Source organism: Eptatretus burgeri, chromosome 1 (assembly GCF_056783735.1).
Source record: "Eptatretus burgeri isolate ZD-2024b chromosome 1, Ebu_testis_v1, whole genome shotgun sequence".
Taxonomy (NCBI): domain Eukaryota; kingdom Metazoa; phylum Chordata; class Myxini; order Myxiniformes; family Myxinidae; genus Eptatretus; species Eptatretus burgeri.
Genome location: NC_140961.1, coordinates 99,333,023 through 99,357,044, shown reverse-complemented (window position 1 = coordinate 99,357,044; position 24,022 = coordinate 99,333,023). Strand labels below are relative to the sequence as shown.

General features: G+C 42.4%; 1 protein-coding gene across 2 annotated transcripts in view; it reads left to right on the top strand.

The window, feature by feature from the left end:
• The window catches only part of NCAPD3 (non-SMC condensin II complex subunit D3), a 248,830-nt gene that overhangs the window by 57,201 nt on the left and 167,607 nt on the right, over positions 1–24,022 (top strand). For both annotated transcript variants that reach the window (XM_085893013.1, XM_085893010.1), the window contains exons 11-13: positions 2,345–2,443; positions 19,139–19,210; positions 19,308–19,381. In XM_085893013.1, the coding sequence (XP_085749139.1) occupies positions 2,345–2,443; positions 19,139–19,210; positions 19,308–19,381 (245 nt within the window). The remainder of the gene's footprint in view (positions 1–2,344; positions 2,444–19,138; positions 19,211–19,307; positions 19,382–24,022) is intronic.

The following is a 24,022-nucleotide window of genomic DNA, read 5'->3' as shown; positions in this document are numbered from 1 at the left end:
CGCAGCAAGACCTGAGAAGAGGTGAATGAGAAGCAAGCAGATCCTGGAGCAGGATCTTTCTGATAATCTAACATGGCTGCTGAGAGATGCCAGTTACTTGAAGAGCCTCGGATGCAATCTCCATCCGTGGAACAAAATGGGAAGCAACTATACCAGCTCAGAGTGTGGGGAACTATACTTCCATGGTGCTTTGGAGGAAGGCTTTGGACATTGTAATGAGCTGTGGATGGCACATGATGGACTTGGCACTGTGGAGAAAGCTAAGGCGTTGACCAATGATATGCCCAAGGCACGGGATACAACAGCTGATTGGTGAGGGGCACCAAAGACTGCATCTACCCCAGTAGTTCTTCCCAGAAGTAAATAGGGGATTCGACAGCAGTTCCTTGTTTAGGGATACAGTGTGACGTGAAACTTGCTGTGTCTCAAGACTTCACTTACTGGTCAACTGCCTGGAAATGTATTTTTCAAGATCTGCATATGGGGATACTGCCGCAGCCTGTCTGTGTGGGATTCTGTTCTGTACAGAATGGACTAATCAGAATAATATGAACAATAATTTTCCAGGAAAGTAGAAAGGTTATTGATGTATAACAAGAAGATTTCTCCTAGTATGCTAACTTCTGGCATACCCACTGCAAGAGAAAATGCCATCCAGAGTGACTTTTTGCATTCAAGAAGACAATGCAATAACCATTTTAGGAAGAGGACCCTGAAACGTGTTTTCAAACAGTTTAGAAAGCAAGGCTGGGTGCAACAATGTGTCAAAGGCGCTCGAGATGTTTAGGAATAGCCATAACCTGTCAAGATTCAGGGTATCCATCCATTGAGATCAAAGTCATCACAAGTCCAGAGTGGCTTAGGTATGACAGAAAACAAATTGATAAGGGGGACCTGTCTTAAAGTCTGCAGTTATTATAGATGCTACTATTACTTTGCTTCTAATAGAGAGTAGGCCAAATCCTCTGGAGTTGAGGGGATTTGGCTTGGCACCCTTCTTATTAATGAGGATAAATTGGCAACTTTCATGGATGATGAACAGGACCATCTGAGAAGGACTTGTAATCGAGCAAAGAGATGGGAGGACAAGACAAGGACAGGTTTTGAGGATTTGGTAGCTCGCTAATACCATTGGATCCAGTTGATGTGAAAAGGTATCCAGATTGATTTGGAATTTTTAAACATTTATGGGAGTGAATTATTTTTTTTTTTTTGGGGGGGGGGGGGGTGGTTGGAGTGTGGGAATGGTGAATGAAGGATTTTTGGAACATTGGTTGTTTCGACAAATTTAATATCGATGCACACATTTTTCACATCCAGCATCAAACGCAACTTCATCCTTCAGTGGTGAATGCACAGAAGAAGAGTATGTAACAGTAACAAACTTCAACCATTTGCCACCAATCAGCCTTTAGATAATTCTAAGTTCTTTGGAAGTTATTCCTCGAGTGAATATAATGCTGAGAACTGGCCTGTCTCAGCACACTGGTTCAGAGATATGCATAGGGCAGCCATAAATTCCTATCTTTAGGGTTTGCCTACCACATGGAGAAGACCAGCTGCTTACTATGATGAATACATCAAGGTCAGGTCAAGATGATGAACAGGACAAATGATGGAATAAAGTAATGAACTGGTGAAGGAGAGAAAGCAGATTTGTCCATCTCGTCAACTCTGGTCAGTCAATAGCTGGACCCACACCAGCTCTGTCCAGTTATAATGTTATAAGCTCACACATTGAGGAGTTTAAAGCATTGCACGAGGGGGAGGGGGAGTGGGAGAGTGGGTGGAAGGATTAGTGGGAGACCTCGGGAAGCGTGCTGGAGAGCAGATGGGGAGGTGGGGCAGGGGGATAGACTGGGAAGAGCAAACCAGGATAATTTTGGAGGACAGGGAGCGGTGGGAGAGCAATGGAGAAGGTGAATAGAAAGACGGAAACAAGTACAGAAGCGGAAGCAACCTCTTGCCAGTGTGGGCTGCTGTTTTGAGCACAAAGTTTGGAAATACAATAAAAAAACGTGGTCTGGGTCTAGAAGTGGACTGGCAAATGCCCATCAGAAAATGACACTATTTCCATTGTGGGTCTACACTTTTCTTTTCTCTCTGCACGTGTAATATTTTTATCATTGTGGTAAATCGACTCTTCTTTAAGCTGGGAATCAAATGTGAATGACTGCATTTCTGAGACGACTGTTGTTCCTTCTGTCCTGAACATAACAAATAAACATAACTGTCAGCAATGATGTGACTAATTGTTGTGTTTAAGTCTATAAGCAAAATAAAATCACACTGATAGACGAGTATTGCAGCTGTCACACCAGTTAACCCATCTGGTATGTTCCAGGTGTGCAAAAGGTCACCATATTTTGTCGAATGCTGGGGAGTACCTCACCGCATTGCACAGGCAATGGAATCCAAGCATCCACAAACACAGATTCACAAGGTGAGTGCACAAATTGAGATGGACTTCTGGGAACAGTGAGGGGTGAGATGTTGCTTTATTTCAAAATATGATTGCTTGTAATGACTTTTTTTAATACAGGCGTTTAGGCTCATTGTTGAGAAAAACGGAAGTCAGTTAACTGGCAGAAGATAGGGTGAAATGCGTCAACAACACCAGGGATGTACCACAGCATCAGAAAAGGAATTTCAACTGAGAGGGGGAAAAGGGGACTCAGTGAGTTGTAGAAATGGGAGAAACGAGATGCCAGTGGACAGCAAACTTTAAAGCTTCGGGAGAAGAGCACAAGACGACAAAATTGGGAAGACAGTTCTAAATGCTAAAGAAAAGACAGATTAATGAATTAACGTGAGGATTCAGCTTATGCCTCAGAATGTTAAGAAAAAGTTTTTGTTTTGTTTTTTTTGGAAAAAAAAAATGCATGTGCAGTACATGAAGAGGAAAATAGGGAGTGTGGGGAAGGGCAGGAGGAAGATGAGAGAGACTGCAAGGAGACAAACCGACTTGCATTCCGAAAGAAGCAGACAATAAGATGCTGTCTATCACAGGAAAGCAATTTTATCAATGGTTTTGACGTTCAAGAAGGCAAGATGGGTGGCAGTAGCACAAACCCTCTGAGGGGAGCCATATTCCATGGCACTTGCTTTTTTCCATCCTACAACATCAAGGCCCAGTGCCCCAGACGAGATACACTTCTAGTCTTGGGAGATTTCATTGCATCGACTGGAACTGATAGGGATCGATATGAGACATGTGTTGGTCCACATGGGTCAAGAACTATGAACCAGAATAGCACTGAGTTCCTTGACTTTGCAAGAAGTCATGGACTTAGGGTGGCCGGTTCATGGTTTCAGCGCCCACAAGCTCATCGCTGGATTTGGTATTCCAACGCTGGTGGTGTGGCAAAGGAAATTGACCATGTCCTCGTTGATGGTCACTGGAGGATGATCCAGAACTGCAGGGTCTCCGGAGTGCTCAGTTCCTTAATACTGACCACCGGCTTGTTGTGGCAACTCTGAAGTTGCACCTTAAATCCAGGAGAATGATACCATCCCAGCCGAGGCTGGATGTTGGCAAGCTCAAGAATGAGAGGGTAGCTGAGGAGTTTGCGAACAGGCTGAGTGGAGATTTGGGGGTAGGGTCTGGGTGCTTTGGGAGGTCCTGAAGGGTTGTGGAGTGCCTTCAAGACCACCATCCTTGATGTTGCCGGTGGATGTCTTGGAACTCACCGTAGGGCAAAGAAGAATTTTGTCTCTCAAGGGACACTGGATACCATTGACCAGAGTCGCAGGGCCAGGCTGAATGGCAGAGCTGATCGATCTGATGTCTGAACTCTGTTCTGGTACTGAGAGTGCTGTGAGATGTGGTGGTACAATGTCTGACTTATTTCCAGTTGTTACTGGAGTTTGTCAGGGGTGTGTACTGGCCCCCACACTTTTCAGCACTTGTATGGACTGGATTCTATGGAGGATGTCAGAGAGATCAAGCTGCAGTGCATCATTTGAGAAAGTCAAGATCTCTGACCTTGATTTCGCAGATGATGCAGTCATCTTTGCAGAGATTTTAGATATCCTTTTGGGGACCATCGAGGTGCTGAATGAGGAGTCTGAGCCACTGGGATTATGGGTTTCCTGGGTCAAAGCTAAGATCCAGGCTTTCATTGACATCTTGAATGCTGCTGTCCTGTATGTGCCTGTTTGTGGTGAGGATGTTGAGGTCGTGGAGAGATTCACTAACCTTGGCAGTGATATTCATGTCTCTGCTGGCTGTGAGTCAAAGGTCAATAGACGTCTGGGTCGGGCCTGGGGAGTCATGGATTCACTTGATAATGGGGGTGTGGCACTGCAGGTACCTATGCGGGAGGACGAAAGTCCGAGTCTTCGGGTCCTTGGTGCTTCCAGTCTTGCTCTTTGGATGTGAGACTTGGACTCTGACCAAGGATCTGAGATGGAGACTTAATTCCTTTGGTACCATGTCTCTTCCGAGAATCCTTGGCTATTGCTGGTTGGACTTTGTGTCCAACGAGCAGTTGCTGAGAGAGACTCAAATGAGATTTATCACCTGCATAGTCCGTGAGCGTCAGCTGCGGCTCTATGGACATGTGGCTCGTTTTCCTGACGCTGATGCTGCTCACCAGATTATATCAGCGAGGAAGCCTTGTGAGTGGAGGAGGCCAATGGGCCAACCATGTTCCTCGTTGTTGAACAGGTTGATCGGCATCTTAATGAGATGGGGATGGGCCAGGCATCTGCCTGGGGGATGGCCAGACGGAGGCCCCTGGAGTACCGGTGGAAAGTGGATGCAGTGATGCGCTGCTCTGGTGAATGCTCCCATACCTGACCTGACCTGACAACATCAAGGCTCATGCAAGAGCACTTCAACAGAGAATATTAACTCGCATTAGGGCAGTGGGGCAATAGTTGGATAGGATAAGCAAGGTAATGTAGAAACAAGAAAAGAGCAGGGGAAGCAACACTGCAACCAGCAAGTATGAAGGTTGGATTAGGAAGAGTTCATGGTTGTAAGAGAGATCGTGGATGACGGGATGGTGCTGCACCGCTTGCTAGAATCTTTGGAGAAAAGAGTTTGGAAGCACAGCCTCCAGAAGATTGCGGAGAAGTGAGTTTCACATTGCATTCCACATTGCGGAGAAGCGAGTTAAAAAAAAAAAAAAAATAACTGGAACTGCCACTTTATAACTGCTGGCAGTGATGACCGGGTACCCGTACACGATGCCTTTGATACGACGTGAGACTTAAAAGACTGTCGCAAAGTTTCGCGACGATAGGATGAGCGGTTCCGGAGAAAACGATATTTAATGTTGTTCTTGCATCCGACGTGGCTGTCGAACCGTGTGACCTATCGGTTAGAAATTAACACACTTATATTCACCGCTCGGGTGCGATACGTACGTGAGGTTTCCCCTCGATCTGACCGGCCGTTCTGGAGAAGAAGATGTTTGAGGGTTTTAGGGTAAATTCGACGTGGCCGCCAAACCGTGTGACCTATCGATTAGAAATTAAAATAAAAAACTTGTGAAAGGATGTCTTGGGAAAAGTGTGCGTGAATTTTTGCCTCGATCTGTCTGGCTGTTCTGGAGAAGAAGATTAAAAAAATTTTTATTCATTTTCAATCCAAGAGGGCTGACGAACCATGTGACCTATGACATCACAAATTTATATCCTGCTTCAAACCGTGTGTTGGAACACGTCTGTCAAGTTTAGTGTTAATCGGAAAAGGTGTGTTTTTCTATCCAAGATGGCCGCCACACAATCTGACGACGTCATAATTTTTAGCATGTCTTATTTTAGCACTTCATTATTTACTCTTCTTCATTTTTACTCTTATTCTTCATTTTTTACTCTTCTTCTTCTTCATTGTTTTACTCTTCATTTTTATTCTTCTTCTTCTTCTTCATTTACTCTTCTTCATTTTTCACTCTTCTCCTTCTTCTTCATTTTTTACTCTTCTTCTTCGTTATTTTTTACTCTTCATTATTTACTCTTCATTTTTTTCTCTTCTTCATTGTTTACTCTTCTTCTTCTACATTTTTTTACTCTTCTTCTTCTACATTTTTTTACTCTTCTTCTTCATTATTTTTTACTCGTCTTCATTTTTTACTCGTCTTCATTTTTTACTCTTGTTCTTCGTTATTTACTCTTCAATTTCTACTCTTCATTTTTTCTCTTCATTTTTTACTCTTCTTCTTCATTTATTACTTTTTCCTCATTTTATTACTCTTCTTCTTTTTATGACTCTTCTTCTTTTTATGACTCTTCTTCTTTTTATGACTCTTCTTCTTCTTTTTATGACTCTTCTTCTTCATTTTATGACTCTTCTTCTTCATTTTATGACTCTTCTTCTTCATTTTATTACTCTTCTTCTTCATTTTATTACTCTTCTTCTTCATGTTATTACTCTTCTTCTTCATTATTTACTCTTCTAAATTAAAATTAAGAGAGCTTGGCGTTGTTGTTGTTGTTCTTCTTCTTCTGGTGAAGACAGATCCTTTAGGACTCGACTATTTCAGATACAGGATCCGTATCTCTTTAAATACTAAACACTTGTACACATCCTCGCATTGAGGGTGCCTTTTGAGAGCATCTATCATGAACTTTTAAATATATTTGGACATTTGCTTTAAAGTTTCGAAAAGTTCACGTTACTATTTAAAGAAAATTCAATTTAATGTATTGTAATTTCGTAAATACACTATTTTCTCGTCATGAACGACGCTCGTCCATGACTGGTCTCGCTATTGGCTCCGTCAAGGCATATGATGAAATATCGGAAGTTGTTTTTTTTTTCTTCTTCTTAAGTTCTTGTTCTTCTTCTGGTGAAGACAAAACCTTTAGGACGCGGCTCTTGGACACATTTGTCCTTGTTAACATATGTGCAGGCATGGGGCTAGATTATAGTAGCCAAGTCTTGCTTCGATAGGTTATGTGGTTCCAGAGAAAACATTATTTAATATAATTATTGAGTCCAACATGGCTGCCAAACCATGTGACCTATCAATTAGAAATTAACAAACTTGTGAAAGGATGTCTTGTGGAATGTTTGTGTGAATTTTTGCCTCAATCTGTCTGGCTGTTCTGGAGAAGAAGATTTTTAAAATTTATTAATTTTCAATCCAAGATGGCAGACGAACCATGTGATCTATGACATCATAAATTTAAATTCTGCTTCCAATCGTGTAGTGGAACACGTTTGTGAAGTTTCGTCTTTATCGTACAAAGTGCGTTATTCCATCCAAGACGGCCGCCAAACCATGTGACATGTGACGTCATAATTTTTAATGTGCATGCAGGCATGGGGGTAGATTATATTGGCCAAGTTTCGCTTCGATAGGTTATGTGGTTCCAGAGAAAACATTATTTAATATAGTTCTTGAATCCAACATGGCCTCCAAACCATGTGACCTATCGATTAGAAATTAACAGTAATATTCACTACTCGTGTGCACTACCCAGACCTCGGCCCTTGATACAACATGAGATACATGAGATGACAAAAAAAAATTATATTCTGCTTTCAACTGTCGTGGAACATGTCTGTGAAGTTTCGTGTTAATCGGAAAAGGTGCGTTTTTCTATCCAAGATGGCCGCCCAACTATGACTTGTGATGTCATAATTTATACCATGTATGCAGACATCATGGGGGATGACAGTTGCAAATTTTCGCTTTGATAGGTTATGCCGTTCCAGAGAAAACATTATTGAATATTTTTCTTAAATCCAACATGGCTACCAGACCATGTGACTTGTGACGGAATAATTTTTACCATGTATGCAGAATTGATGGAAGATGGCATTTGCGAATTTTCGCTTCAATAGGTTAAGCGGTTCCAGAGAAAACATGATTTAATATTTTTCTTAAATCCAACATGGCTGCCAAACTATGTGACCTATCAATTAGAAATTAACAGTTATATTCACTACTCGTGTGCACTACCCAGACCTTGGCCCTTGATACAACATGAGATACATGAGATGACAAAATAATTTAGATCTGCTTTCAACTGTGTCGTGGAACATTTCTGTGAAGTTTCGTGTTAATCGGAAAAGGTTCGTTTTTTCTATCCAAGATGGCCGCCCAACTATGTGACTTGTGATGTCATAATTTCCACCATGTATGCAGACATCATGAGGGATGACAGTTGCAAATTTTCGCTTCGAAAGGTTAAGCGGTTCCAGAGAAAACATTATTTAATATTTTTCTTAAATCCAACATGGCTGCCAAACGATGTGACCTATCAATTACAAATTATCAAATTTGTATTCCCTACTCATGTGCAATACGTGTGTGAAGTTTCCCCTTGATCAGATCAGCCGTTCTGGAGAAGATGTTTGAAGGTTTTAGGGTAAATTCAAGATGGCCGCCAAACCATGTGACCGATCAAGAAGAAATTAACAAACTTGAGAAAGCACCACATGGGGAATATATGTGTAAAGTTTCGTCTCAATCTGTCTTGCCGTTCTGGAGAAGAAGATTTTTAAAATTTATTCATTTTCAATCCAAGATGGCTGCCGAACCATGTGACCTATAACATCATAAATTTATATTCAGCTTCCCATCGGGGACCCTAACAAGTGTGTGAAGTTTCGCATAAATCAGATAAGGTTAGTTTTTCTATCCAAGATGGCCACCAAACCATGTGACTTGTGACATTTTTACTATGTTTGCAGACATCATGGAGGATGATTGTTGCAAACTTTCGCTTCGATTCGTTATGTGATTCCAGAGAAAACATTGTTTATTTTTCATGAATCCAACATGGCTGCCAAACCATGTGACCTATCAATTAGAAATTAACAAACTTATATTCCCTACTCGTGAGCAATAGGTTTGTGAAGTTTCCCCTTGATCTGATGAGCCATTCTGGAGAAGAAGATGTTTGAAGGTTTCGGGTAAATTGAAGATGGCCGCCAAACCGTATGACCGATCAATAAGAAATTAACAAACTTGATAAATGACCTCATGGGGAATGTGTGTAAAGTTTCGCCTCAATCTGTTTAGCCGTTCTGGAGAAGAAGATTTAAAAAAAAAAAAATCCCAAATCAAGATGGCTGCCGAACCAAGTGACCTATGACGTCATAATATATTTTTTCTATGGTGAATTGTTGTGCAGATGAGGCTCGAGAAATTTCAGATTTTTCCGATGCAGCGTTGTACCTAACGAATTTTTACCGGCACACCTCTTGACCGATGACCTCACGAAAAATCACCCCTGTTCCCCTTGAGGAGCTTATTCAAATGTATGAAGCGAAAAAATTTTCAATCGCACCGTTTCAGAGATACAGAGGTCCAAAGTTTTTTTCCGTTTTTTTTCAAAATGGCGCCCGTACCACGTGACCTATAACGTCACAATTACCAATTAAGTTTGCTATCAAAAAAGATACATACTATGGTGAAAATTTCGTGTCAATCGGACTTACCGTTCCTGAGAAAATTATTTTTAAAGCGAAAGAACCCGCAAATTGCCGGCGGAAAAAGAATAAATAATAATAAATAAACCAGTCACCCGCAGGGTGACACGTATCTTGCCAAAAGGTGACCACGTGTGACTTCTTTAAGGTCACACTGAGGTGAACAGAGCTGCTATCCACCAGGAGCGACTCCTTGAGGAATATCTGCCGACGAGAGATTCCGATGAGAATCGTTCTACAGAGTAACCATGAAAAATATGCGTTTGCCTCATAACGTCACCAAATGACGTCATAATGTCTCAAGCTTGACATATCGAGAAAGCACTCATCGAGGTGTTCAATTTGAGGTCCTACACGATATGGTTCCTAAAACTTGAAAATTTGACCTTGGGGTCAAATATGTTTGACCTGAGGCGCTAACATTGAAGGTCAAGGCCAATCGCCACCAAAAATTAATCAGCTGAGCACCAGACCATGAACTATATTCCCATGAAGTTTGAAGACGATCCGATCAAAATTACTCAAAAAATAAGGGTTTCGTCGACTCCCCTGATTTGCGACAAAGTGACCTTGACCTTTGACCTTGACCTTCAAAATTTTGTGCACTGAAAGGGACCTCTATAGGTCTCTGATATGCGAAGTTACAAAAATTTCCAATGATAACTGTGCTCTGCAGAATTTTTATACGTGATTACAGATAAACAAACAAACAAAAAAAACAAAAACATACAAGCTGACAAACATATCTTGCAAAAACTTCGTTTTGGCAAGGTAATAATAAATAAACAGAAGAAAAACAATAGGGTTCCCTGTCAGAATGACAGGGTACCCTCATATCATAAAGAAACTGTGTGCAGTCAGCATGGATGTTGTCAGTCTAACCAGGTCGGTCGACTCGTGACTACCCCAGGAAAAGAGGCCTATTCCAATGAGTAATCTCTCCCCATGGTAGAACAAACCACAACCTCATTCTTCTTCAAGAGACACCTCAAAGATTGAAAATGCTGGCTGTGGTGTTTTGTTTCATGTGGGTTGGGGGGGGGGGGTTGCACCCAATTCCCATTCTTTTTTAACTTAATGTTGACTAATCTAAAAATGGTGGTGCCTATCCACCACCTATCTAAAAATATATATCAACCCATCTCTCTGGTGAAGCATCACTTTAAATATTCCAGTATCCAGATCCATCCATAACTTTTTGAGATACCTTGCTCACAAACACACATTCAGGGTTTTTAAACTTAACCTCCATTCACCTTCATTGGTGAAGGTAATAATATGGTACTCGCAGTATCCCTCCTTTGCTCCAATGAAGGGTAAAATCCAAAATGTCAGCACCTTGTGATCATTCACTGCAGATGACTATTTTGTTCTTGTTTTGTGGCCCTCGTTCTAAACAATGAATGCATTATGATGCAATGTCCTCACAAAATGGGGACCTTTTGTGTTTTGTTTTTTTCCGCTTTTCTCATCGTGTGCTTCTTGTCGCACTACTGTTTCGCTTAGTCATGAGTCTTCCGGGTTCTCAGATGAGGTGTTTTGACAAGTCTGAACATGCAAGTCCAGTCAAGAAACTCGGGCACTTCCTCGAGATAACACACACAGTTTGTCACTGCAGATAGGATTGGTGATATCTCTCGCTTGAACAGGTGTGCATTGCTTCTCGTTCATGCTATCTTCAAGGTTTCCATTGTCTCACCTCCAACTGAATCCTTCAATCTAACATTCAGAATATGGCTTCGTCACCAAATTGTTATCTGAAGCATGGCTCTCGGAGCATGTTGCTTGAAAGCATCTTCATTTTGTGGAAGTATGGCTGCTGTTTTGTCAATGTTGGAAGCCATGACGGTGTAAATCAACGAGAGTCCAGCATTCTTTGGACGCTTTCCTGGAGAGTAAAAGGAGAAATGTTTTTGCAGAGGTGTGATGTTTCTAGAGTTCAAACCAAATTCAGATGAGTCATGTAATGAGTCGACATGTTGTGGTAAAGTTGAAAAGGCCATTTTCTTTTTCAATATTGTACAATGCACGATCCTGTAGTGTGTCGCACCTTGTCGGTGAGTGCATGGCTGGTAGGCACTTACATATTTTTTTTTTTTGACGTGCTTTAACAAAGTGATTATGCAAGGATACCTTTCCTGATTTACTCTCTTCCCAGAGTGGCAATCGTGCATGTACACTTCTCCAGAAATGTGATCCATAGACGAGCATGACGATCACATCAGTGTCATCACATTGTATCATTGGCCTTGAGTGAGTAGGCAACAGGGTCAATTGCATGCAACACTATTTATGTGTTGGCTCTGCTTGTGAAGCAAACGTGCTGCAAGTTGGAAACTTCTGAAGTCTTCACTGTCTTCACAATCTGCCCATTCTGTAACCCTCCAGAAAGTAGTTTGACGAGCATGTAATTCTCCTGGAACTCCAGAGCAAATGTGCTTATAAACACAGCCGTGTTTGCTGAACCTTTCAGAAAGTAGTGTTGGTTTTAAACCTCACGAGATCCAATGATTTGATTACTTTGACTTCTCTTGCCATCACCATAACGTTGATGTTCCATCATCTTTATCGACTCTCTCCTGTCACACCTGATGATCACAAGTGTGACACTGTCAGCATGAATGATTCCGCCTTGTCTGGCATCTCGCCTCAACGAACATTGCAAAGTCTTCCATAAACGATTTGTTACCTCTGTGACCTAAGGTGGACGAAGGTTATGTTTTAACGTCTGTCTGTCTGTCTTTGTTTCTTTGTAACTCGTGAAAATCCAAGATTTTTGAAGTATGTTGGTTGGTCTTGTGCATTATGCTGTCTGTTTGTTACTTGCGAAAATCGAAGATGTTTCAAGTATATTGGTTAGTTGCGGGCATTATTGTCTTTTTCTGTTTGTTTTTATGTTTCTCACTGCAGGACACAATTTTAAACTGATCTTCATGAAATTTCAACGAACACATGGTAGAGTTCGTCATAAGCAAGAAGTCTTGTTTTTGAGGTAAAAAGGTCAACATTGGCCAAAGGTCAACAAATTCGTCACGTTTCTAAAATTTTCAATTTTCATCCCATTGGCTTGAAATTTGAAGAGCAGTTGCGTATTTGGTCATTGGATTCAACCACCATTTATTTCTAAGGTCAAATATGTTTTATGGATTTCGCAATTATCATGCTATGCACGACATCGTTTTTGTTTGGTTGTATGTCAATCTCCTACATGTCACAATTTTAAACCGATCGTCATGAATCTTCATCACCTGATAGAGTTTGTCATAAGCAATAAGCCTATTGTTTTTGAGGTCAAAAGGTCTTCGGAGGCCAAAGGTCAACAACCTTGTCGACTTTCCAAAATCTTCAATTTTCATCCGATTGACTATAAAGTTGAACAGGATTTCCATATCAGGTCACTAAATTCAACCACCATTTATTTTTGAGGTCAACGTCTGCAAAAAGGTCAACAACTCAGGTGAAATTTCTAAAATCCTCAATTTTCATCCGATTGACTTGAAATTTGAAGAGTATTTGCATATTTGGTCATTGAAACAAATGTGACCTTAAAAATAATTGCCTGGTTGAGTTCAAAGATTTTACTAGTATCATACTATGCATGACATCTTTCTTGTTTGCTTGTCTGTGAGCCGGATAATCTCAAAAAGTTGGGGACTGGTTTGGCCAAAATTTGGTGGACAGGTTGGATATGTGAGAAGGACGAATTGTTTATTTGTAATGTTGAACATCCGGATGCGGATGCAGATACTCTAAAGTTTCGGTGATTCTTCACCATTTGAGAGAAAGGGCCAAAAATGATATATAACACTATTTCAAAAAGTTATGGATGGATTTAGACAAACTTGGTGGCCAGGTTGGGTGTGTGACAAGGAAGAGTTGATTTGATTTTGGTAAAGATCTGGCTTTGGATCTGAGAATTTTAAAAGTGATTCTTCACCACTGAGTGATGTGGCTAAAAATGATACATATATGTATTGTTGTGGACCGGGGTCTGGCAGAGAGACGACCACAAGGTGGGGGAAGTTATGTCGACTCCCCTGAATCGTAGGTCATCGCTTAACCGACCGTGGACGCCAATATCTCAACCGCGTGGCGGAGGGTCCTCCTGTCTAGAACCAAGTTACCTAATTAACCACGTGGTTTCAGCTACCGGGGAACCACACCCTCGGTACGCCTTGCCCGAACCCGATCACTCTACCGACTGCGGTAGAGTACCAACTCTACCAACTACCTTTCCGGATCGGATGCAGCCGAGCGGAACTGCCAAGGACGTACCGGCTAAAAGGAACGGATTATCGGGAATAAAGACCCGGCTAAACTTGGATCCGAACCATGCTGGACCAAAGGAGGAAAAGACATAAACGAGCTGGGAACATTTCTACAATTATTTATTTACACTAGGCGAGGAAAAACTTGTGGCACAGGAACAAGGTTTATTGGTTGTTATGCAGGGGTTTGATGAGAGAGATGTAGTGCGACAATTATACAACAACTTACCAAAGCGGACACAGAGCAGACTTATGTGAGAATAATAAAAGCAAGAATTACAATAATCAAAGATCTTATACAATTTTACTTAAAAGACAGGTGCCACACTGAGACACACACTCAGACAAAACAAACCCAACGAAAAGAAAAGGGGACCCTTTTGCAGCCAGGGACGGAGGGAGTTGAGGTCGCAGTTCTCGGTACCTGAGAGTTTCGGGGGAAGGAGTGCTCCGTGGTGTGGCACCTGACAACAGTCTTACAGTTCGGACCACAGCCGCCCATGTGGAGTTCGGGTCCGTGGAGGAGCTTGAGTGGAGAGTGCGGAGTCCAAGGTGGGAATGGGCCAGCAGACAGGACCCAACGAGAGATTTCAGAGACAAGATTTCAGCAGACAGGACCCGACGAGAGATCCGGTCGAGGTCAGGTGTGTGCGGACCAGCACAACAGGTGGGCCGCCGAGGTGAGACGTGGGCAGACACTCCGTAACAACGACCCCTTCAACAACTGCACACTTCCAATCCTTCTACCGCAACCTCTTTCGACCGTCCCAACCAACCAACGCACCCACCAAACACAAACCAATCAAGCCCTAAGCACTTCCAAATCCAACTCCTTCCTTTCTTTCTCTCAAATCCAACCACAAACTCCTTTTCATCCCATATCACCCACTCTGGGGATTGCTTCGTATCTTATAAATCACGGAGCTAGGGGGTGGAACCATGGCGAAGCCGACGTCATCGTTCATCCTGATTGGACCGGGCCTTCATGCGGTCCGCCTTCCTGGGCGGGGTTTTAGCCAGACCCCGGAAAAGGCCCGCCCACACCCGCGCGTCTGGGCCTGGGAAGGTAGATGGTGGTGCAGCTACCATAACCATCCTCGGGATTCTGCCTCAGATAACCATCCTCGGGATTCTGCCTCAGATAACCATCCTCTGGGTAGGCACTCGTCACGCTGTGGTTCCAATAAGAGGGGGAATAAAATAAAAGGGAAGAAATGATTTATAATCCTAACTGAAAGCCCATCGCAACGTACCCCAGTGTTTTCCCACAACAAACAAGGTCGGGATCTAACTGCACGTATATTAATGAAATAATGACTCGGGACAACTGTATGTTGTATGCATACGAGACCGTAACTATATATATATATATATATATATGTATATATATATATATGTATATATGTATATATGTATATATGTATATATGTATATATGTATATATGTATATATGTATATATATATGATCTCTCATGACATCTTTAAAAAGTTGTGGACGAGTTATGACAAAAGTAGGGAGAGGAGTTGATTAGGTGACGAGAACAAGCCAAGTAGATTTTGCTTCAGGTCTGGATCGAGATCCGTCGTATTGGTGGGATACAAAATGTAAACTGTTCAGCTTGGTGGAAGTATGCACTCTACCAGTGCCACTCTACTTTCATATCATATAATAGGTGTGCCAGCGTTAACAATACCTACAACACAATACACTGCTTAACAGTACCTCTTGAGGAATTTGTGATTGCAAAACCATAGGTAGTGGTTTGAAGACTGATAACAATCCATCTGAAATGATGACAGTATGAAGAGCACAAATGTTTTTTTTTTAATAGTAAAATGCATTTTGCATCAGAATTGCAGTTGCAACAGAAAATATTGGAAGCTTTGTTTGAGAACAATATTTCCTTCACATTAATAAGGCATATATGATTTATTATGCTATAGAAAGCTTGCTTTAATGTTACACCAGTTCACTTGTAATTATTGCTCTGTCAGTGAGTACATGATTGATCACATGGGCTTTAGAATATTTTCGACCTCAAAATGTTCATGTCATTTGTTTCACCATTCCTTTCAAATATTTTAGGATTTAATTCCCTAAACATTTACTTCATCTTCATGCGAATTCTGTTGTCATACCCCCACCCCCACCCTTCGATTTTTGAACACAAGTATACTTATATTGTATTGTATTTAAATTCTTGTTGATCCATTAGCGTGCTATTAATTATGGTTAATACAATGTGATGATTTTGTGGATGCATGGACGTTGGTGGGCCATCTATTTATTGGGTACACACAAGGCAAGATGTTGACCCTCCTCCCTCACGAATCCCCACCCTCCCTTCTAATATGCTCAGAGCTCCTACCCTTTCTCTGATATCCCTAACTTTCCATTCTCTCACTCTCTCTCTCCACTCCTTCCATCCTCCCTTACCATCCTTTCTCTCTCCTTTATTCTTCAATTACTACTCTCAAATGTAATTTTCTCTGTTCAGCCCCCTCCCCCCCCCCAACCCAATACACTCTATTTTGAGTGATCGTGGACTTGTTCATTAACATTTCAACTGGAAAAGAAAAAGAAAAAACAGAAATAGATTGCTCAGCAGTTGTGATGGCAGAGTCTGGTTTTATTCATTAATAACTCCTCCACAAAAGGTGGATGGAAATTGTTTTCAACCCTATCTATTAGTTTGTTTGTTTGTCTGTGTCTGTAAGTAGTATATCTCAAAAAGTTATGGACAGATTTGGACGAAATTTAGTGGACTGTTTGGCTGTATGACGAGGACGAATTAATTTGATTTGGTGAAGATCCGCATTCAGATCTGACAATTTTTTTTTTATTCATTCTTCACCATTGAGAGATGGCGTCAAAACTATATATATCACGATGTCTCAAAAAGTTGTGGATGGATTATGACAGACCTTGGTGGATGATTTGGGTAGGTGATGAGAAGAAGCTGATTATATTTTGGTTCAGGTTCGGATGCAGATCCAGCATATCATTGGGATACAAAACGTAAACTGTTCAGCCTTTCAGAGGTGTGAGCTCTACCGAGTTCCATTTTCATTTTAATTAACCCCCCCCCCCTCCCCTTACAGCATCGGGGAAGGCTTAATGCTGCTGTCGGGTTTGTTTCTACATTTCTACAATACAACTACACTACCATTTATAAATTGTTTTTATTCCTGCACTCTGCACATGCCAAGTATTTGAACTGTATCTTAGAGCCGGCTGGGACTTTCGTAATGAAATTTGCATCAATAATATGAATATAAAGTGTGCCGGGTTAACCTATTTTTTGACCTTGACTTAATTTTAAGGTCATGACCCAATTTTAGACCAGCATTTTCACAAACTCAACTGAGGTTTGTCTGTTCAGAACAAAATTGCCCTTCATTGATCGCCAGAGCAAGCCGCATTTAAACTTGATTTACATCACACCTCTCCGGGTTAAAGGCCAACGTCAAATGTTGTTGTTCTTCTTTCGGCTGCTCCCGTTTGGGGTCGCCACAGCGGATCATCCGTTATGATCCGCATACTGATTTGGCACAGGTTTTACGCCGGATGCCCTTCCTGACGCAACCCTGGTCACCTCTTACGACACAGGGATAAGGATTGGGTTTCGCCATGATTCCGGGCTGCCCTACACCCTCTCATAGCGCAGCCCAGCGTAGAGCACCCGTCCTCAAGCGATCCTCCAACCCAAGCCTCCGAGTAGCTGGATTACAGGCGCACGCCACTACGCCCGGTAAAGGTCAACGTCAAATGGTGATCTGAAAAGAAAAACGTTTTTTTTGTCATTGCTCAATTTTGTCAATGTGGAATCTCAGACTGCTTGGCCTTCCAGCATAATCTTGCATCATAATGGTGTACCTGCACTGAAATTGTGCACCTGATATTTGATTAGTGTGCTTGACCTACTTTTTGGGATGGTGAACCAATGAACAAACACATTTTTGATCATAACTTGAATAATTTTACTCCGATTTCCATAATCAGTTTTGTGGATAGATTGTAGATGGTGACGCATTTTCTTAATTTACTCTGTCCCTAGTTGTTGAAGGTCAAGGTCAGATGGTGGTCCGAAAAAATATGGCCATCATTTTTCAGGTCAGGTATGGGAGCATGCACCAGAGCAGCGCGTCGCTGCATCCAGGGGGCCTCCGTCTGGCCATCCCCCAGGCAGACGCCTGGCTCATCCCCATCTCCTTGAGATGCCGATCAACCACGAGATGTGTGGTTGGCCCGTTGGCCTCCTCCACTCACGAGACTCCCTCGCTGAGAGAATCCGGTGAGCAGGATCAGCATCAGCAAAACGAACCATATGTCCGTACAGCCGCAGCTGACGCTCACGGACTATGCTGGTAACAAATCTCATTTGAATCTATCTCAGCAACTGCTCGTTGGACACAAAGTCCGACCAGCAATAGCCAAGGATTCTCCAAAGAGACCTCGTACCAAAGTGTCCATCTCAGATCCCTGGTCAAAGTCCAAGTCACACATCTGTAGAGCAAGACTGGAAGCTCCAAGAACCTGAAGACTCGGACTTTCATCCTCCTGCACAGGTACCGACAGCGCCATACCCCATGGTCCAATGAATCCATGACTCCCCAGGCCTGACACAGATGTCTGTTTTACTCTGGATCACAGCCAGCAGAGACATGAATATCACTGCCAAGGTAACTGAATCTCTCCACGACCTCAACATCCTCGCCACAAACAGGTACAGACAAGAAAGCAGCATCTAATATGTCACTTAAAGCCTGGATCTTAGTTTTGACCAAGGAAATCCGTAATCCCAGTGGCTCCGACTCCTCATTCAGCATCTCGAGGGCCCCCGAAAGGATATCTAAAGTCTCCGCAAAGATGACTGCATCATCTGCAAAATCAAGGTCAGAGGTCTTGACATTCCCAAATGATGCACCGCAGCTTGATCTCTCCGACATCCTCCCCAGAATCCAGTCAATACAAGTGCTGAAACGTGTGGGTGCCAGAACGCACCCCTGACGAACTCCAGTAACAACTGGAAATAAGTCAGACATGGTACCAGCACATCTCTCAGCATTCTCAGTGCCAGAGTAGAGTTCGACCAATAGAGGTTGTGGATCCATCATTTGATCACGGGCTATAAGGGTAAGTCGGAATTAACCCTAACCCTAACAGCTTGGGGAGGCTTACCCTTGGCGATCGCTTTGTGATCACAGATATTTTCGTCTGTTGTTGGTGATTTTTTTTTTGTTTTGTTTTTTTTTGCTTTCTTCATTTCAATTTGTTATTATCCTGACCCACCTAATTTGTATTCTGGGAATAACAGGCTTACCTTGTCTTAATGCGCTTCAACAATAGTGTAATGCTTGTTGCTGTTATTGTAAAACATAACCGAGTGGCCCCTATCTCTATCTCCTTTCCTTCACCCTCTCGCGCGTGTGTGCGTGCGTGTAAGTTTTCCCCATCTTTTTTTTTTTCCTCCAACAGTTCAGCAAAGCACTGGGACATTCCAAAGTGTTGAAATTACAGAATCTGGGGAGGCATCGGATGCTAAAGAAGGTGCCCATTTCGTTAAAGTGCCTTCGGATTTACCACTGATTTTGAATTTCAGAACCTGTATTTTTTTTTTGTCTCCTTATAATCTGTATTTTTGCAGGAAAGGAAATTCTGGAAATGCTGCAGAATCGGGTCGGTGATGAGAAGCTCAGTGTGCGGAAAGCAGCACTCCAGGTTTGCTTTATATTATGTTATTCATTCCTCTACAATTTTCTTAATTTAATTTCAACACATTTATGATATATTCTGATTTTGCATATCTCTTACAATCGAGGTGGTGGAATTATCAAAGGTGATGAAGAAATTCGAGCATTTGGAAAGCAAGCTTGAGAAATTTACTTAAAAAACAGCATTCCTCTATTGTCCTTTTTTGTGCCGATGTTTGTGATATTCATTGAATAAATTTGATATTGTCGTGTCCAGTGGGTTAGCTCCTACCTGGACGGATGACCAAACAGTTCTCCCTTGGAGGCTGCTTACAGCCGAGATTCTCGGAGATTTTGGCATGTGCGGGAAGGAAAGGGTGGCAAGAATGGAGCAGATGGAATCGCAGCACAAGGGGGTTTATCTGAAATCCACGACGAATAGACAGACAGACACAAGCAACTTAAATACAGGGTGTAATGAAAAGAAGTCAAATATTTTCAATGGTGGTAATTACAAGTCTGAAGACAATGGTTCATGAGCAGTATTTGACGATGTAGATTTTTTCAGAAGTCAAGGATGAGACAATGTGATAATTTTTTACCAAGTTATAATTAATTATAGTGGCCTTCAATCAACAACTGCAAAATGTCGAAAACCCGGTTTCGTTCAACAACTTTCAAAATTTGACCTTTGCATAACCTTTAAAGGTCACAAAACAATGTTGTGGTCATTAAAATAAGGAAACAGGATACGTGCTATAGCTTATTGGAGTTAGTTTGTCAAAGGTCAAAAACCCGGTTCGATTCCCACAACTTTGAAAATTTGACCTTTGTGGCCTTTAAAGGTCAAGGATTATGACCTTTGGTGCAAACCCTCCTCTGGAACATTCCAGGGACAATAGAATGTCATATAGGCTATATGGCATTTCGCACTTCTCGGATTATCCATACTTTGATGAAATCAGCGTAAAAACAAACTTGAAGGGGGCGCCACGGGCAAGGTGTTCGAGATAGAGCAAAATGGTTTCAAGACTTTAGGTGGTGAATGACCTCAAGATTGTGCATAAAAAATATTGTCATCCTCGTTCTCAAAGTTTGGGCGGTCGTATGATTTTTATGTCAAAATTCGCAATTTTCTATGTTTTTGACCTTATGACTTTGACCTTGGGACGAAAATGAAAATCGGACGACAAGTTTTAGATAATTCATTTTGCTATTCAAATACCGAAGAACCTATTCCATTCAGTCAATTCCCTCAGAGAAGATAGATTTTTAATCCGACTACCCCCTAAAAATGGCTTTTTGAGGCGTGGCTCCACGCACAATGGGCGTAGCATGCCCTCATCCAGGAAAACACAACTCGACATTGATATCGAACACATAATCAAGTTTCATCAAGATCGGATCAAAGTCCACGGAGTTATGCTCTGGACAGACAGACACACAGGCACACAGACATAACGAATAGAGTGGTCACTCTGGCTGGCGCTCGTGAACCAATAACGGAACACGAGATAAGCTAAGTCGAATTTTGAGGTGTCTCCACACAGACTTGAATACAGACAAGAGGATAGATAAAACAAAGAAAAATCACTCCTTTATCCCGGCACTTGTCTGTGTGTCAATAGGTGAGTTTCGGGAACTTGTCGGTCACCAAACCGCTTCGTCACTGTGTGGGAAATTGTACCCAAAATGGTGACCAACCGCTCTCTGGGCAGGCAAATGTACAGGAGGCAATGCCGGCGGCAATTCTCAATGCCAAGTCTCAAAAACTGCCGTACAACCTTTCATTGATCACCCTCACCAACGCCGCTGCTCTGCGTGATTGCACAGTCTCTTCCCCCGATCGCACAACATGAGGCTTTGAGGCTGGTCCCACGCGATCCAGCCAATAGTCAATGGCCAGCGTCTTGCTCCACCACGCGAGCCAATTCGCCTCAGCACGAACACAAGAATCGTGCAGCCGTCCACACTGTGTCAAGGGAAAGCCATCCGTAATGTCCTTCTCTTTCAAGCACCGATCCTGCCTCTCTTCTGTCCAGCTCCGGGCCTTCATCTTGACTGCCTTCTTGGCACCCAACACGAGACTCTGACTGCGATCCTCACTCCTTCCTCTTTTCTCTGATGTCACATCCATAAATCATCCACTCCGGGGGTGTGGTTTGCTCGCTGTCCCCGTGGAGGCAGGGCTTTCTGTCTGCTTAGACGTGCAGCTCGGTTGTTGTTTTAAGGACATGATCCCTTTTTATCGCCGGTCTTGAAATACAAAAACATAGGAAAAGGTCATGGGGGCAATTACATGCTGGGAGAAATTATCCTTAACCCCTACCTAATAAACACAGCACCATCCCCCATGTGGGGACACGTAACACAAAAGCTCATTTTCCATACTTAATTTACATTGAGATGTCTCCTACACGTCCACGGACCAAGCTACTCTATACAATCCCATCTTTCCTTTGAAATTCCTCCATCTACCCCACAAACATAACGATATGTTATGTATAAGGGAATCATAGTTTAAAACAAGTATCTTTAAATCCCACAATAACAATGGTAAAAATATTATTTACGAAGGAGTCAAATTAATACATTGAACTTTTTTCAGTTATGAAGGTGCTCTGCATAGCAGTTGAGAAATCCAATCAGAACCTTTTGTGAGATCACTGGACTTGTCCCGATCACACTCGATACTGCAAGGATGTGCCACTCCCTGTTTGGACATGTCCGCCATTTAAGTTTACACGTACCGGCCCATATCTCCATGGAATTTGCCATGAACCTTTACTACGGTCATCAAGCCTGCCACTGTCCTTGAGGACACCTAAGACTCGTGCCAATGAGATTGGCCTCAGCCCACATGAATGTTTGCAGAAGATTGAAGACCGACAGTTGTGGGGTCATTAAGCCCCTGAGTTCAGCATACGGATTAGTGGAAGTTGTAGAAGTAGTAGTTCGTGATAATCTTATTTTTGGTATTTGTAATATCTTGATTCAGTGGAGGCCAAATGAATGAACTCTGTAATGTCCATGTAATGTGTATTTGCTTATATTGTAAGGTAGTGCATATTTTACAATAGAACTCGTACAAAAGGCCATCAAAAATGATGGGTTGGAATGATTTTATTCCAAATATTCAGAGACTGGAAGATGTGATATTTCTGAGTAAGAAAAAGCTTTATTTTAAAACACGACATGTACAAATGTAACCCGATTTTTTTTATTTTATTTATTTTTTTTTTTTTAAATTTTTTAAGTCTTTTTCTTATCTTCTGGGCCTTTTCATTTCGACGGTACAGCCTCGTAAGCATGCCAAAGTCTGACGTCTCAGCCGAGCGTCAGGTGTGCTTATATCATCTTTATTTAGTAGAAATCCTACAGATGTAAAGGAACACTTGTTTTACTCGGCGTGTTGCACATCACATGAAGGAAATTTCATCGCCTTGTATTTATTGTTACTAAAAAAAAAAAACTTCTGTGCACTGCTTTTGAGGCTCGATTTGCAAGATGCTGTCTCTAATTCCTATCGAAGACTTAATTACTCTTTTGTGGAAAATATATATATATATATATATATATATATATATATATATATATATATATATATATATATATATATATATATATATATCCTGAAAATAGACCAGAGTGAACACAGTCATGTTAAATGATTGGCCTTTAAAACCAGACGCAAATCGTCATTATGAAGGGGGACAGACATACAAACTGTTTTTTTATAGGTAGATCTGCGATGAGTATCTATACTGTTATGGCTGTGTAACTTCGCATTATACCACGAAGGTGAGATATCTCTAAGTACATGTGTCGTTAGCCCCAAACCCGTTGTATAGAGGGAATTTATGGGATTCATCCGGGCTGCGACGCTTTGAGTTAGCCATTTTTTCTGTTCTATCTTTATTTTGAACCAACCACGTCTCAACCGCCATCACACAACAACCACCACGCCAGCCATCGTCACCAACTGCAACCACGCTCCAACCGTCGGACAACAACTCCAACAGCCACGACCTTTACCTTCACAACTCGCTCCCACATCATCGCATCATCGTCATTCCCAAACGGCACCATAACCATCAAACCACCACTAAAAACCCTCCACCAACCTCACCTCCTTCTACGGCCATTCCCGCACCACCTGTGAACACTGAGCGTCGGGCTGTCTTGGGCCCGTTCAGCGATACGCACCGAGCCGCGAGCGCAAATTACGGCCTTTCCGAGGAAAATTCGGATCACAAACGCTACACGCCCACTTCCCCTCCGTCCAATTAGCAAGCGCGGAGCAGCTTGGCCCCGCCTCCAGGCGCATCTGTGTGAAATCGATATATGCGAATTCTAGGATCAGGGGAGATTCACGCCCCCTTTCCTCCGACCAATGGGCGAGCGTGGCTCCGCCCCCGAGTTCATCCTGATCCGGATATTTGCATATTGTTTTCTCCTGCCGGCCTATGAAATGGCAGTCAGTCGAGTCGAGTGCAGAGTGAGTCGAGTAATCGGTGTGGCAGAGAGTCGAGTGGGGAGGCGAAGTGATCGGTGTGGCAGGAAGGGTGGAGTCGGGTGGCGAAGTGATCGGTATGAGAGTGAGTCGAGTCGGGTGGAGAGCGAGTTGAGTCATCGGTGTGGCAGAGAGTCGAGTCGGGTGGCGAAGTGA